The sequence below is a fragment of the Mirounga leonina genome, unplaced genomic scaffold (genome assembly GCF_011800145.1).
Source record: "Mirounga leonina isolate KUSES-001 unplaced genomic scaffold, KU_Mleo_1.0 Mir_53, whole genome shotgun sequence".
NCBI lineage: Eukaryota > Metazoa > Chordata > Mammalia > Carnivora > Phocidae > Mirounga > Mirounga leonina.
Genome location: NW_023270807.1, coordinates 42,123,897 through 42,139,925, shown reverse-complemented (window position 1 = coordinate 42,139,925; position 16,029 = coordinate 42,123,897). Strand labels below are relative to the sequence as shown.

Below are 16,029 nucleotides of genomic sequence, written 5' to 3'. Positions count from 1 at the left end.
AGAGAGTGAAGACGTCACTGAGAGAGGACGTCATTGGTACAGTGTGTCCTGGGAGCAGAAAGAGGGATGAACATAGTCTATGTCAGGAACGCAACAATGCGTAGCGCAGGGGGCCTCTGGGGTGATGGAGATATTCGATCACTGGGTGTGATAACAGTTGCACAACTCTGCCAATTTACAAAAATAATTTAATCGTGCACTTAAAATGTTTGAATTTTGTAGTCTGAATTATACCTCAAAAAAGCTGTTAAAAAGTAATTTATAGGTACTTTGGGAAAAAGAGAAGAAACTACCCAATACTCTATTTTTCTAACATAAGCAGTTTTATTGTTTTGGTGTATTCGCCTCCGATCTTTTTTCATTTGCTTGCTTTCTTTGCTAACATCATCCTAATCATGGCGTATACATCTATTTCATGTTTTTCACAAACATTTCTCCATAATATGGCACAGTCTTTGTAACCATAATTTTTCATAAATGCATAATTTTGCATTGAGAAGAGATACTTAATCATTCCAGTAGTCTTCAAAATTGGACTTATCCAAATAACTCTATTACATAAATAACCCCCAGTGACTACTTTTTTACAATTGGAGTGAATTAAAGAGCATAGAGTGATTAATTTTGACAAGAGGGAGAATCCATTCATTTCAAAGAAAGTAAAGGAAGACCGAATGTTTAAAGATACAGAGGAGATAGTTTTGAGTTGTTGGAAGGGGAAATTGAGATTGTTTTCTCTGATTAGCTGCAATGTTCTCATTCCAGTGATGATAGTCAAATGCAGATTTGACAGAGGAAGGTTTGAAATTGCCTTGTGGGAACTAGGAGAGAAAGGGTTCTTGTTTGTTTAAAGAAAAGGATAAAAGCATAATGTGTGACCACATGGACCCAGGTAGGATTAGGAAAAGTATGGCATCTCAGGAGGCAGCCATGAAGGAAGAAAGCCAGCACTGAGGGTTCCCCAGACCGGGGACCAGAATGGCAAGTGTGACAGCAAGACAGGGAGACGAGATTCTGTCATACTGGCGAGGAGCGTTCAAACTGACCGCAGAGTCCAGCTGATTAGGTGAGCAGGGTTATAATAAGGACATTTTGTAGGAGGCTGTGGTCAGCATAGGAATTGTTGAAACTGCACACTGAGTTCAAACTTAGCAGGAATATTAAGGTATTTAGTTAAAGTTAATTATCATTCGGGTCATGTCAAGACTTTTACCACTGGATTATCTGTGAAATCCTGTTACGATTACATTTGATAAATCGCTCTTGTGCACACTTTCCGTTGCTGAGATCATATTCTCCTCCTGCTATATGATTTAAAATTGCATTTTTATTTTATACCTTCTTTGTGTATGTGTGCTTTTATTATACTCTAACTTAATTTTTTTAGACAAGACATAAATTTTTTGAAACAGATACAAACTGACATGTACTCATCATCAACTCTATTCATTAAAATAATTAATATTCTTTTTTATTCCTAGATTGTGAATGATGCTTACCAAGAAAAGACAGCCACAGTTTATCCTGAACCCCCAAACAAGGAAGCCTTTGTCCGCTCTCAGATGTATAATGCTAATTATGACCAGATTCTACCTGATTGTTATTCTTGGCCTAAAGAGGCCCAGAAAATACAGACCAAACTTGACCAGTGGCATAATAACTGACATTTCTAATTCTGTTAATGAGATCTTAAAGTCTTTCATAATTTTTAAAGATTGGAATCTTTTATAATAATTCATTAGACTAAGAATTTTACTTTAACAATAAAAGTTCATGGAAGGATATTAATATACTTTAGGGTAAACATCACACTAGACAGTTTTGCTTCATTTACTTTCTTGTTATTTATGGTTTCTCTGTTCATTATTTTGCCCAAGTTCTCTTTAAAAGCTATTGTACCTACTACTGAGAAACACATCATTTTTATACAGGGAACTAATGGAAAGACCAAAATTAGTAATAAATTGATATACTCAACATTAAAATCCATAGTTCTTTTGTTGACTGTTTTGTTAAAAATCTACTCTTTTTTTATAAAGACAAATGAATTTAGGCATAGGTGAACTTCTGCTAAAAACAGAAACGACACTTACTTTGTTGCCTAGAGAAAATAACTTATCAGGTATTTTTATTTTTATTCCAATCCTAGATTATATTATTTCTTTTAGTGCAACTGAACTCTAACATTTCTAAGAAAGATCGTTGCTGTTTACAATGCCTTGTGCAGCCTTAGATTTTAATATTCTTCCGCCGTTGTGACATCTTCTTATCACCTTGGTCCTCAGTCAGATATCCCTTCTAAAAGCACCTTTCTTCGGCCCCTGGCTGAATGTCCTCTCCTCGCACTGTTGCTGCCAGGTATTTGCAGCCTGTGGTCCCTGTCCTGAGGTTGGTATCCTCAGTTCCGCATAGCTCGAGCCATGGGAAGAGCTGAGAGAGGGAGCAGATAATCTCCTTGAGAAAGGGCTGCCTGTGGAGCCGACCTCTTAGGACAGAGATCTCCAGAGTCAGGATCGAGAGCATGGTTCCCAGACAAGCTGGGTTCCGACATGAATGACCTGCCCTTGTGTTTCCTTGATTAGTTCAGGTAATGAGGAGCTCACTTGTTACAACAAACTCATTTTCCTCTGGGTTTGGAGGAAATTTTGTAACCAGTTCCCCAGTATCCGAAATCATCTTGACGTCAGGTATTGAGATATTCTAATTACCATCAGTAGTTCTAGCCCAGAAATTAATATTAATTTCAAGTTTTACTTTAGATGTTCATAACTGAACGAATGGAAACAATTTTAAATTCTTAAGCTCAGGTGCAGTAACATTTGCTATTTATTTGTAGAATTATTTGGAGGATTTTGTTTTTGAAGTAAAGCTTTTAAAAAGTATAAGAAGATGTTCAAGATAAACTATACTATAAAATGATTTATTGAAGGTTGACGGTTACACAGATTGTTTTAGGTGTGAATAGAACGGGTGGGGGTATTTCTGAAAGTAACATTTAGTCAAGAGTTTCCTCAATATAGTTACTTTGAAAAGATCCAGAATGCTGATTTCTTGTTTCCTGTTGTCTTGTAGCTCTAACTAAATGTATTTACCTATGCAAAAGATTGATTAAAGCATAGAGAAAGTGAATGTATAAAATTATGATTGTCTGTTTCTCTTAAAATACTGTTAAATTGTAAAATGATAATGCTGCATCTCAGCAGTCATATGACAGGTTATACATTTTAAAAATATTCTAATAGGTAATTTCAGCATGACCTTCGTTTAATACATGTGTTGTCATATTTGCTGTATATTATGATAAATGAACTACTTTCTTATCCTCAGAGAAAGATAATGAAACAAGCATTGGATGATTTCTTACTAGGTTTCAAGTATTCTGTGTAGATTATCTTATTTACTGTAGTCCCTACAAGTTCCTTACAAAGTAGGTATTTGAAGGAACTTACCAAGTCCACAGAGCTAATCAGTGAAGGAGGTGAGCTCCCTGTTTAATCTTGCTTCATAGTCTGTTCCGTCTTCACTAGATGGAGTCTAGAATAGCATCATCCAATAGAAAAAGGAAGTGGGCCACTTGTGTAATTTCTAGTGGCCTCATAAAAAGACGAAACAGGTGGAATCCATGTTAATAATTTATTTTATGTACACTGACACCTCCAGAATATTATTTCAATATGGAATTGATATAAAAGTACTAATGAAATATTTTACATTACCTTATACTAACCTCCAAAATCCAGATAATTTCATGTACATCAAAGTCATGGAAGCCCACAGACCCCCTGAGTATGTGAATCACAAAGATAGCCCAAAAATCAACAGATAAAAGGAATAGGGTGTTTAATAAAAGAATTGGGAAAACGGGCCTACCACATGGAGAAAATCAAAACGAGAACCCTACCTTACAGAGACTTCCGATGGGTTAAAGAATTAAATATAAATAGTAAAAATATAAAGTTAAAAATTAATGTAGCAAAATATCTTTGGGACCTCAAGAACACAACCATGAAGCAAAAATGGATGGAGTGCATTATGTGAGGCTGGGAAGGTTAAGGCCGACAACCGGCTGCTGCCATCAAACAGGGTAAAGTGGGGAGAAATACAGGACTGTGGGAAAGGGTGGTTGCTTCTACAGAGATGGGTTCGTCAAGAAAGCGATTATCGAGGCTCAAAGGCTTAAATCAGCTCAAGGCATGGCATTAAAAACTAGAAAAATGCCTATGTTTTTGCCAGAAGAATCTTTTCTGTCTTGCTAGCTGTAAGGATGAAATAACTGAAAACAAGAACATTCTTGATCCTACTGGTTGCCAGATTCCACCAGGAATTGCATTCACAGCTTTCACCAGGCCTTGTATTTAAGAATATTGATCAGAAACAGGAGGACCTTGATCTGGAAAGGGGATTTATGGGTAGAGGGATTTGGAAGACGTGTGATACCCTAAGCTAGTGTGAACAATAACCCAGGTCTGAATACTGAAAGTCCTGTGTCCCAGGAAACCCCTCTTCCCCTAGGCAAACTGGAAGAATGGACACGTCCTCCCTTGCTAATCAAAGTGGGAACTCTTCCTGTCTAAAGAGGTTGTTAACTGCCTTGCTTGAAGATCCTGTAATCAGCTCCCTCAGTTTACCTCCTGCTCTTCCCACATTATTCCTCTTTACCTCCACACACTAAATATCAGATGCCAGAGAGGAGCTGTGGTAGATAGTTAGAAAGGGAAATCCATAAGAAGACTCCCACCAAAAGAATTCTTGACTTAGCTTATTTATATTTTCAAAACCTGAGGGAAAATATATGGGATTCTGAAATGTACTGAGAAAGGAGAAGTGCAATTTTGGATTGGATAGAATTGATTGATAGGGGTGCACTTGCCATAGATTCTGGATTCAGTGTGTTGCCTTGAGTAGCTGAAAGTCATTCTACTTTTGGTTCTACTTTTAGTTGGCTGAACTGTACACTTAATAATGGCCCACATTAAATGAAATCGAGAATGCAAGCATTCCTTGAAATAATGTTAGAGGAATTCAAAGATTTCAATGATAGGAATGTTGGAGTGGATTTGTCATGTGCAGTCAGACCATTTTAAGCCTGGTGATCTCCTAAGTCTCCCAAGAAGACCTATCACTGACCCTCCTTTCACTAAAGCCTTGAGAAATACAATGGTGATGGGAATATCAGCATCCATGAAAAACATTTTCTTAAAATATTGGGGTATAATTAACATTATATTAGTTTCACATACACAACATGATTAGATATTTGTATATATTAATGCAAAATGATCACCACAGTAAGTCCAGTTAACATCCATCAGTAATTTTTTTTCTTGTGATGAGAACTGTTAAGATTTACTCTCAGCAACTTTCAAATATGCAATACAGCATTATTAACTATAGTCACCATGCTGTACATAACATCCCTATTTATTTATTTAGATTCTACATATAAGAGCAATCACACAGTATTTGTCTTTCTCTGACTTATTTCATTTAGCATAATGCCCATAAGGTCCATCCATGTTGTCACAAATGGCAAGATTTTTTTTTATGACTGAACTACATATATGTATATATGAATATATACACAGTATTACACATTTTCTTTATCAATTCATCTGCTATTGGACATGTAGGTTGTTTCCATATCTTAGTTGTTGAAAATAATGTTGCAGTGAACATAGATGTGCAGATACCTTTTCAAATTAGCAATTTCATTTTCTTTGGATAAATACCCAAAAGTGGAATTGTGGATCATATGGTATTTCTATTTTTAATTTTTTGAGGAATCTCCATATGTTTTCCGTAGTGGTTATACCAATTGGCATTCCCACCAAGAGTGCACAAATGTTCTCTTTTCTCCACAGCCTCACTAACACTTATTTCTTTTCGATGATAACCATTCTACCAGGTGTGACATAATATCTCACTGTGGTTTTGATTTGCATTTCCTTGATGAGAGTGATGTGGAGCATCTTTTCATGTATCTGTATGTCTTCTTTGGAAAAATGTCTATTCAGATTCTCTATTTTTTAACTGGATTTTTTTCTATTGAGTTGTATGAGTTCTTTATATATTTTGGATATTAACCTCTTATCAAATATGTGATTTGCAAATATTTCCTCCCATTCAGTAAGTTGCCTTTTCATTTTGTTGATGGTTTCTTTGTGTGGAAGTTTTTTAGTTTTGATGTAGTCTCAGTTGTTTATTTTTACTTTTTTTGCCTTTGCTTTTGGTGTTAAATCCAAAAAATCATCACCAAAACTGACATCAAGGTGCTTATTACCACCTATGCTTTCTTCCAGGATTTTTATGGTTTCAGGTTTTTCATTCAAATCTTTAATCCATTTGAGTTGGTTTTTGTGAATGGTGTAAGATAGTGGCTGAGTTTCATTCTTTTGCTTGTGACTGTTCAGTTTTTCTAAAATTATTGAAAGACTCTCCTTTCCCTGTTGTATATTCTTGACTCCTTTGTTGTAAATTAATTGACCATATATGCGTGGGTTTATTTCTGGGCTTTCTATTTTGTTCCAGTGATCTATATGTGTTTTTATGCCAGTGCCATACTATTTGATCATTATGGCTTTGTGATATAATTTGAAATCAGGGAGTATGATGCTTCCAGCTTTGTTCTTTTTTTCTCAAGATTGCTTTGACTATTTGGGTTCTTTTGTGGTTCTGTGCAAATTTTAGGATTATTTTTTGTTTCTGTGAAAAATGCCATTGGAATTTTGATAGGGATTGCATTGAATCTGTAGATTGCTTTAGGCAGTATGGACATTTTAACAATATTAATTCTTCCAGTCTATGAGCATGGAATACCTTTCACTTATTTTTGTTGTCTTCAATTTCTTTCATTAATGTCTTATAATTTTCAGTGTACAGATCTTTAATTTCTTTTTTTTTTTTAAAGATTTTATTTATTTGAGAGAGAGAATGAGAGAGAGCACATGAGAGGGGGGAGGTCAGAGGAAGAAGCAGACTCCCCCCTGAGCAGGGAGCCCGATGCGGGACTCGATCCTGGGACTCCAGGATCATGACCTGAGCCGAAGGCAGTCGCTTAACCAACTGAGCCACCCAGGCGCCCCAGATCTTTAATTTCTTTGGTTAAAATTATTTCTAGGGTTGTTTTTTTTTTTTTGGTGAAATTGTAAATGGGATTGTTTTCTTAATTTTTCTTTATGATAGTTTGTTATTAGTGTATGGAAATGCAACAGATTTTGTATATTGATTTTGTATCCTGCAACTTTACTGAATTCATTTATTCTAACAAGATTTTTGGTAGAGTCTTTAAGGTTTTCTATTTATATGGTATCATGTCATCTGCAAATAGAGACAGTTTTCTCTTTCCAATTTGGATGCCTCTTATTTCTTTTTCTTGCCTAATTGCTCTAGCTAGGACTTCCAGTACTATGTTGAATAACATAGTGGTCAGAATGGGCATTTTTGCCTTGTTCCTGATTGAGAGGAAGAGTTTTCAGGTTTTTACCATTGAGTATAATATTAGCTATGGGCTTATAATATGTGGCTTTTTTTATGCCCTCTGTAAACACTTTGTTCAGAGTTTTTATTATAAATGGATATTGAATTTTGTCAAATGCTGCATCTATTGAGATGATCATATGATTTTTTCCTTAATTTTGTTAATGTAATGTATCACATTGACTGATTTGCTGATGTTGAACCATCCTTGCATCCCTCGAATATATCCCACTTGTTCATGGTATATGACCCTTTTAATGTATTAATGGAATCAGCATTTTATTGAGGACTTTTTTAAAATTGAGGACATTTTAATAACTCTGGGAGACTTGTGGGAAATGCCATGGTTAAAATGGGGTCCCTATTTTATTAATTTATTTTTTATTTTATTTTTTTAATGGGCTCCCTATTTTAATGGAGATATCAGAATCTTAGGGTTGATAGAGGCTGAATAGCAGTGCTTCCAAATGGAGACACAGTGGAAAGAGTTATAAAAGGAAGCTGGTCCACTGTAATTGGCATAGTTTGGCCTACTGAAATCTTTGGTGGTGGCCAGTAAATCACTGGGTCTCATAGCCTGAAATGACGTTGAAAAATCTAACAACTAGGATAGCACAGTTATTGACCAAGAAAAACGAGTGCCAGTGTATACAACTGGTACAAACACACCAGTGTATATCAGCTAAATATCAGCTGGGCTTAGGACCAAACAGGTGGGCAACCCAATGTAGGCCTTACTTGCTATGAATAACAACAGCAGCAGAAAAACCTGACTAGAGCCACCAACATAGGGTGTCAAGGCCTACAGCAAATTGCCATGCATAGATATGAATGAAAGACCCTAAGGTGATGAACTCTGTAATACCCAAAATCTTCCTTTGAGGTTCCATTTACTAGAATAACAATACATTGCAGAAAGGAAACCACTAGTCCTTTTGGAAATCACCTGGCAACAAGAGCTCTGAACAAATACAAATTTCTAGGGTCTCAGAAATTATTGTGGTCTATGGGACTAAGTGTATGCTTAGGACTAAGTTTATATAGGAACAAATCCATCGTCTAGTCATTTTCTCAGTGAAGAGTTAGAATTAATTTCCTCATCATCTATCACCACTTTGGATTCCTAATCACACACACAAAAGGGTTATTCTGACTGGAACTATCCAATGATTTGCAGCGGTAAGTCTCACCATCAAAAGCTTTAAAAGAAACAGGGGTGTGATTCTTATCACATCTTGACTCAATATGATCTTTGGATCATGTTAACATAATCAGATGGTGATTCCAACTGTAGCTGACAGGTTATCTTTCTTGTAGCTACTGATTAGGCCAATGCTTTTTTCTTTTCCCTATATTCCATTAAGTAGAGGGCCACCGAAGCAGTTTGTTCTACCAATAAACAATATTACAGACTGTCTTTTTTCAATGTTCCATTAACTCTCTGACTCTATGCCAGAATATAATTCTTGACACCAGACCTTGATCATCTCACTGCTAGACAGGGTATCACGCTGGTCTAACAAACTGATGATGACATTATATTCTTGGGCCTAGAGCACAGGCATCATTAGATTTCCTGAATACCTGCTAAGATCTCATGAAAGCACAAGAGTCTGCCACCTCAGCCAAATTTGTGGAGGTCAAATGTCTTATGCATGTTAGGATGTGACCTCCTTAGGGAATAACTAATTGTGTACTTTGTTCCATCTATGACTGAGAAGGCCCCTCACTATTTGCTGGGCTTCTTTGAAATTTGTGTCCACTGCTCAACTGATTTATAGGTTGATCCAAATGCTTCTAGCTTTAACTGGGCCCAGAAAAAGGCTGCTCTAGCTGGCCCAGGCTGCAGGGAAAGTAGTTCTACCATGTAGACCTTATGAGGGAGACCCAGTGGGCTCAGAATTTTGAGGCAAATCAGGATTCTGTATAAAACAAGGATTTTTGAACAAACCATGTCATCTTCAGAAAATATTCTTTCAACTTACTACTGGGCTACATAAGATAAAGCAAATGAAAGAAAATTGTTCTGTTCAAAAGGGTTCTGTGAAGACCTCAAGTAGGCTCCCTCAGGCCTTCACAAGTTCTCTGAAGGGATGGTTGGCATGTTAAACAGTCATATATGGAAACTCAAATTCATAGGCAACATACTTCTGATTTAATATAGGGATGTTTTAGAGGTCCTTGTATTATGTCCGTCAACTCATCTGGTCCACTCCTTAATCCACTATGCAAATATCCTCAGCCTTTAGCCCAAGACAGACCAGTAAGGAATGAGAGGCAGAGAACATACGTGAAGAAAGGTTGATTTAATCAGTAAGTTTTAAAAAGACACCGCAATATTTATAAAGAGCATTCTTTCCAAATAACCATTTAAAAATATAAAGTATACAATATCATGATTCTTAAATTCCAAGCGATTCAGACTGATTCTGACTTTCAAGAAAAAAAGGGCAGATGTTGGGTAGCTCAAAAGAAGTGTTGAACAACTGAACATTCAGTAGGCCAGAAATGAGGGTGGCACTATGGATTTAAGCAGCAAGAGCTCAAAACCATCTCACTAGAAGGCTCCCAATTACTTCTCCCAAACCATACAGAGAAAGGGCGGTTCCTCAGAGTAAGGGTTATATGTGTGTCTCTGTGTGTGTGTGTGGCCGGCGGGGTGGAGGGGGATGGGAGGTGCTAGAGGAGGAGGGTGGTCTGTGCTCCTATCAGGCTGGGCAGAGAAAATTAGCAGTCTACTGTACATACAAAGCTAAGCTTTGAATTATCATATATGTCTATTTTTTTCTATAAAACCTATACTTCTCCCATAATTAATGTCTATTATTAGTGTTTCTGATAGGAAAAAAAGTATTGCTGCATGGTAACATCAAGCATGTAAAAATAGGTTCTGAAAAATTACCACCAGAAATAGCTCCAGAAGCAGTAAAGAGTTCATAAGTTATTCCTTTCATTTAGTGAATTATGTAATTTTTTATCCTATATTATACTTCTTTAAGCTTCTTTATCTTTCCATCACTACTTCTGCTAATTTAATCATAGAAAAAAAATCCTCTATGAGAAGTTTAGGCACATTATTAGGTGGATGGCATCTAATATGGAAAAAAAAATTAACAGTCACATCTGTTTAGGGCCTAAAAACTTGTGAATGCTACTTACTGATGGTCTTGGGGACAATACGTAGGATACTGACTCCTATACTATATTGTTTTCAGTCCCGGACAAAGATTGAGAAATGAGTCTTCGGCAATGTAAGTCCTATTTATTCCTTTTGTATATAGGTAAAGGTAAAGTATAAGGCCCTTGCTTGGGTCCCAGCCACATCCAAGGCTAGGATTAAAGCATGAATGGGCAAGCTGGATCATCTGGCGGGGCAGGCCCATGACGAGAGCCTTGGTTTGAAGGTCTGAGCTGTGCCCTGAAAAGAAACTCATTCTGAGCTATGAGTATGTGGGCAGGGCAGAGTAGACCCAGTTCCAAGGCCTCAAGGTCAAGACAGTCAGCTTAGTGCAGGGTCTGCTGTTGCATTATATCCTTGCCCTAGCTCAAGGACATGTGTCTGTATCTTAGACACAGAAAGTAAAACCAGAATGTACCATTTCACCAAAAACTCTGTAAGCCCCCCCGGCAATGTTTGGCATCTAAGAGAATGTATCACAACATAGGGAGTGAGGCACTCATTCCCCTTGAGGTACTAACTCTCGGCATCCATTTTTGGCATCCTGGTGGGACCAGGGCATCAGTGGGGTGCCTGAGACCAGCCGGAGAATGAAATGCTCCCTGAGAAAGGGCAGTAGTGGTTAAAGAGAGACCATGGAAACCAGAGAAAATTGCAGAGTCAGCTCAGGACATCTCTTAACACAGGTGGGACTCCCAGAAATTCCTGGAGACGGTGGCTACTTTGCAATGAAAAGGAAAAGGTGTGGCAGGTGCTAGTTAAATAGAAGTCACTGTCATCAAAATAAACTCTCATTTTTGACAAAGGCTGGTGAAGCCGGCAATTTTCAGAGGAGATGGCAGTGAAAGTCTCACCAAAACGCAGAGCTTGATTTTTTTCCCCCCAAGGTGATGGGAGCAGAGCCATCCATCATGGTCCTCCTCAACACTCCCGCCCTACAAAGCAATGCATCCTGGCGCACAGGGGAAGGCTGCCAGTACACATTACTTGTGGAACACTTTGTAGGCACGAAACTGCATCTTTTTTGTGTGTATAACGAAGAATATTGGTATCCTTATCCTTAGTATCATTAATCAGCTGGTGAAAACAGCCAACAACACATAGAGTTACATGTCGTCTTCATTACTCTTGAGACTTCATTGTTCTGATTCCTCTGCCACCGCACTTAGGATTGAGTTTTACTAAAAGAAAAAACTAGAAATAGAGGGTTTGACTTAAAGAAAGAAATGTAGTCAACTCTTCTCACTTTAAGCTTGACTGAGAATTCATTCTCCGATAACAAAAGAAAGAAAATGTGCTGTTTCATCATGTGCTAATATCATGAAAGAGAGGAATATTACTTATGAGTTCAGAGCTGCAATTTGACTATCAGTATTAATTACGGGTTTTGGACTCCTCTTTAATCAAGTCAGCTTCACTGGTTAAATTGACTGTTTTTATTAATTTACAATTAAATAGTTTTCAGTTAACAGAAGAACATAGAGATTACATCACAATTGCACTGTTATAAAGTTAAAAGGCCTTTGTGTTTCATTACCAGGTAAAAATTTGGGGGCTAGGCATCTCACAGAGGATACTAAACAGCCACTGGCCCTTTTATTTTGGTCTTATTAACAGAAATACTGCCTGAGTGAAATTATAAGCATAGGCCTCTTAATTAAGCTTCCTAGGAATCTGAACTTTTACTTTCAATACCAAATAGTATCTGGAACACATGCTCACTTTTGTGTTTTTTCAGAAATTCTAAGAATTGGCCCAGATTCATGTGATAGTCATTCCTTAATCCATAGTCACCATGGGCCTCAAGGAGTAATTCTTCAAAAGACTGGAAAAGGCGCAGATCCTCTCCGTTTCCTTCGGTTTCGACACTTTCAGCATGCTTACAGGAAATGTGTTTCCAGTTGGGATACCTAATTGTGTGCCAGAATTCCTCACAGTGCCCTTTGAAGCCCTCCACACAGATTATGCCCGGCTTTCCTGTCATGCAGAATCCAGTCACGTCTAACCTTTTCCCAACGTCCAAAATCTTTTTTCTTAGGTCCTGCTGGTATATGTGGTGACTGTAGATCCACATTCGGAGGAATGTGTTCTTGACTGGCTTTGCTTGTGTAGATGGTTCGTAAGCAAGCTTTCTGTTCAGGAAATAGGAGGCACTATTGTCCTGCAACCACTGGATTGCCGCACATACACAGAGCTCACCTGGATCAAAAGTCCCTATATAAGAAGTGAGACCTTTGTTGAGAAGTAGTTGCTGTTGTCTGTCAAGCTCAGACGACCGTCCAAATAGCTGCAATGCTGCATAGGGGTAGCTGTGAGGCATGGTTACTTGCAAATCAATTTTCACCTTAAAAGGAAAATCAAATAGATTTAAGTACCATAAAAATCACCTAAGCTAGTTAATCAGTGGCAACGGCATGATTTTGATAAATATAACAGTGTTGCTACTATTAAGTGTCAGCTATGGGCCAGAGACTGTACTGAGAATGTCACATACACTATTCCTTCCATTTACGCATTCATGCATTCCAATGTTTATTGAGCACCCACCATGTGTCAGGGACCCCATGCTAGGATAAAGAAGTGAAGAAGCTAGACACAATTTCTGCTATTCATGAAGACTAGAGCCTAGTGAAGGAGACAGACATTAAACTAATAATTACACATCACAAGTACTTAATTTCAATGAGGAGAAGAACAGGGCTCCGCTGAAATGTGTAACCAGTGAGACAGAAGTCAGTCTGGGAACCAGGAGCTCTTCGGTGAGGGAATGACAGCTGAAGGATAAGCAGGAAATCACTAGAGGAGGGCTTCTCGAAATCCTAGTCCGCTTGTGACCTATGCTATGCTCATGTTGCTGGAGACGAGGGATCAGAAGATGAAGGGAAATTCATTTTTAGTATTTAGATTTCCTGTCTGTATTTGCTTTGTGTCATGGTACCACCAAAGAAACATTCATCCATTCAAGTCAGTTTTGCTAATGGCAATACTTAGATTTGTAAAAATCACGATACATGTACAAGGCAGTACATACTACAATAGCTGGAATGGTAAAAAATTGGTTGAGTGAACAGAATAACAATGGTAGTATGAGACTGCAAGATGTTTTTAATAAAAACCACTACACATATTTGTTAAAAAGATGTGCATGTTCTTTATATACAATGGAATATTATGCAGCCATCAAAAGGAATGAGATCTTGCCATTTGCAACGATGTGGATGGAACTGGAGGGTATTATGTTGAGCGAAATAAGTCAAACAGAGAAAGACATGTATCATATGACCTCACTGATATAAGGAATTCTTAATCGCAGGAAACAAACTGAGGGTTGCTGGAGTGGGGGGTGGGGTGGGAGGGATGGGGTGACTGGGTGATAGACACTGGGGAGGGTATGTGCTCTGGTAAGCGCTGTGAATTGTGCAAGACTGTTGAATCTCCGATCTGTACCTCTGAAACAAATAATGCAATATATGTTAAGAAAAAAAAAAAAAGAAGAAGGTAGCAGGAGGGGAAGAATGAAGCGGGGCAAATCGGAGGGGTAGATGAACCATGAGAGACAATGGACTCTGAAAAACAAACTGAGGGTTCTAGAGGGGAGGGGGGTGGGAGGATGGGTTAGCCTGGTGGTGGGTATTGAGGAGGGCACATTCTGCATGGAGCACTGGGTGTTATGCACAAACAATGAATCATGGAACACTACATCTAAAACTAATGATGTAATGTATGGGGATTAACATAAGAATAAAAAAAATTTATAAAGATTTTTTTCCAAAAAAAAAAAGATGTGCATGTTTATGGAAAATTCAAGATATTTATTGAAGACAATTTACAGGGCATCCCATATTTTACATATTTCACTTTCAAACAAGTAAAGGATATACGAATCTGGAATATTCTCTATTTGCTTCCTGGACAGAAATCTCACGTTTCAAGTGTTTCCACTAAAAACCGGGCACCCGGCAACAATGAAAACAACTCAGGGTACTTACCTTGGGCTCCTCAATCTGGAGGGTAATCACAAATTCGATTTTTGGCGGCAGCGCCTCCCTTGTGCCTTCCAAATATCGCTTTATATTCGTCAGGACATTTACATCTTCAAGTTTTACTTCTCCTTGGTTAGGAAACATAGAAAACAGCATTTCCATCTCTAGCAGCTGAAGCTGCAGGCATTCTTTCATTGAAGAAGACATGTTGCCTCGAAATCCACCTGCCAGGAAAACTGGAAAGGCCCAGGGGCACTAGGTTTGTTAATTTCAGCGGTGTCCAGAGAAATTTCCCGAAGGTCCCTTTCCGTGGAGGCAGTTTTGCAGGAACGCTAGGCACCGACAGCTAGGGGCACAAACCGGGACACTTAAACTCTTTCTTCGCTTTATCTCCCAACCCACAAATTTAGTATGCACAATATCCCTCAAGACACCTCGTTAAAATTCAGATTCCCAGTCCGTGATCTCCCCACCCCCACCCCCGCTTCCGATTTAAATCCGGGAATCTGGACTTTCAACAGGTGTTCCAAATTATTCCGTTGCAGGTGGTTGGCAAACACCTGCAGATGCTCTGCAAGCCTGAATTCTGGGAAAGGCAAGGAGCCTAGCTTGCAATCCCACTAGGGTCTCGGGCTTGGGCGGAGCTGCGCCCTGTGGCGAGGGAAGCCCGCAGTCTGGCGAGGCTGTGGTCGCATCCCTTGGCTCCGGGGTCTTGAGGGCCCCGCCGCCCGCAACGCCAGTTGCGGCTCCTCGGCCCCAGCGCCAAGGACCCCTCCCGAGCAGGCCTTTACGGCTCAACCGGAAGCCACATCACCCCGGGATGGCATCCTGATAGCTCCGGACGATTTGGGTCCATCTGGCCTGTGTGTGGAGGGGCCCAGGCTAACGGGGAGTCTTACAGGTACATTAATAAAATGATGTTTAGTGCAAGCTGGTGCGGAGAGATGGGGTGTGAGTAGCGGCTCGAGAAGGCTCCCGGAGTCAAAGTTTGGGGAGATGAATGAACCTCGAGGATCTAGAAGGGGATGCGGGAAAAGGGGAGATGGCCGAGGCCACCTTGTCAGAGGCCCCAAATCAGGGTTGGTACCCCCCATCTGGGATCATTAGGAACCCTGGCTTCCCAGGAACGCAAGACTGCCACCCCCTGAGACCCAAATTTGGAGGCGGGGACTGCGTTTTTGCCGGTGGCAGTACTCTGATGGCCCACGACCCTAGGCCCCAACCCCCGGGCCACCGCGGGGGGCCTCACCCTTCCCGGTCATTCAAAGGAAACAGCCCCAAGCCCTCTCAGAACCGGGATCCGCAGTTCTGCAGGCGCGAGCTGCGCATGATCCGCAAGGAGGCGAGGCGGGGCCAGCGGGTCCTCCCCCCTCCGTGATTGGCTGGGGGGCG

General features: G+C 39.4%; 2 protein-coding genes across 2 annotated transcripts in view; one reads left to right on the top strand and one right to left on the bottom strand.

The window, feature by feature from the left end:
• The window catches only part of ME1 (malic enzyme 1), a 201,644-nt gene extending 198,506 nt beyond the window's left edge, over positions 1-3,138 (top strand). Inside the window, exon 14 of the mRNA XM_034991102.1 lies at positions 1,482-3,138. Within this exon, the coding sequence (XP_034846993.1) occupies positions 1,482-1,664 (183 nt within the window). The 3' untranslated portion in view covers positions 1,665-3,138. The remainder of the gene's footprint in view (positions 1-1,481) is intronic.
• Positions 3,139-12,218: 9,080 nt separating this feature from the next.
• Positions 12,219-16,023, bottom strand: RWDD2A (RWD domain containing 2A). The gene is made up of 3 exons (XM_034991100.1): positions 15,887-16,023; positions 14,644-14,983; positions 12,219-12,998 (listed from the first exon to the last, which is right to left on the bottom strand). The coding sequence occupies exons 2-3, from the start codon at positions 14,842-14,844 to the stop codon at positions 12,321-12,323; spliced, it is 879 nt and encodes a 292-aa protein (XP_034846991.1). The 5' UTR covers positions 14,845-14,983; positions 15,887-16,023; the 3' UTR covers positions 12,219-12,320.
• Between the last annotated feature and the right edge of the window lie 6 nt (positions 16,024-16,029).

Coding starts and splice junctions, on each gene's coding strand:
- RWDD2A (XM_034991100.1), bottom strand. CDS start 14,844: ATGTCTTCTTCAATGAAAGAATGCCTGCAGCTTCAGCTGCTAGAGATG. Junction 12,999..14,643: donor TCCAGATTGAGGAGCCCAAG/GTAAGTACCCTG, acceptor TTTCCTTTTAAG/GTGAAAATTGATTTGCAAGT.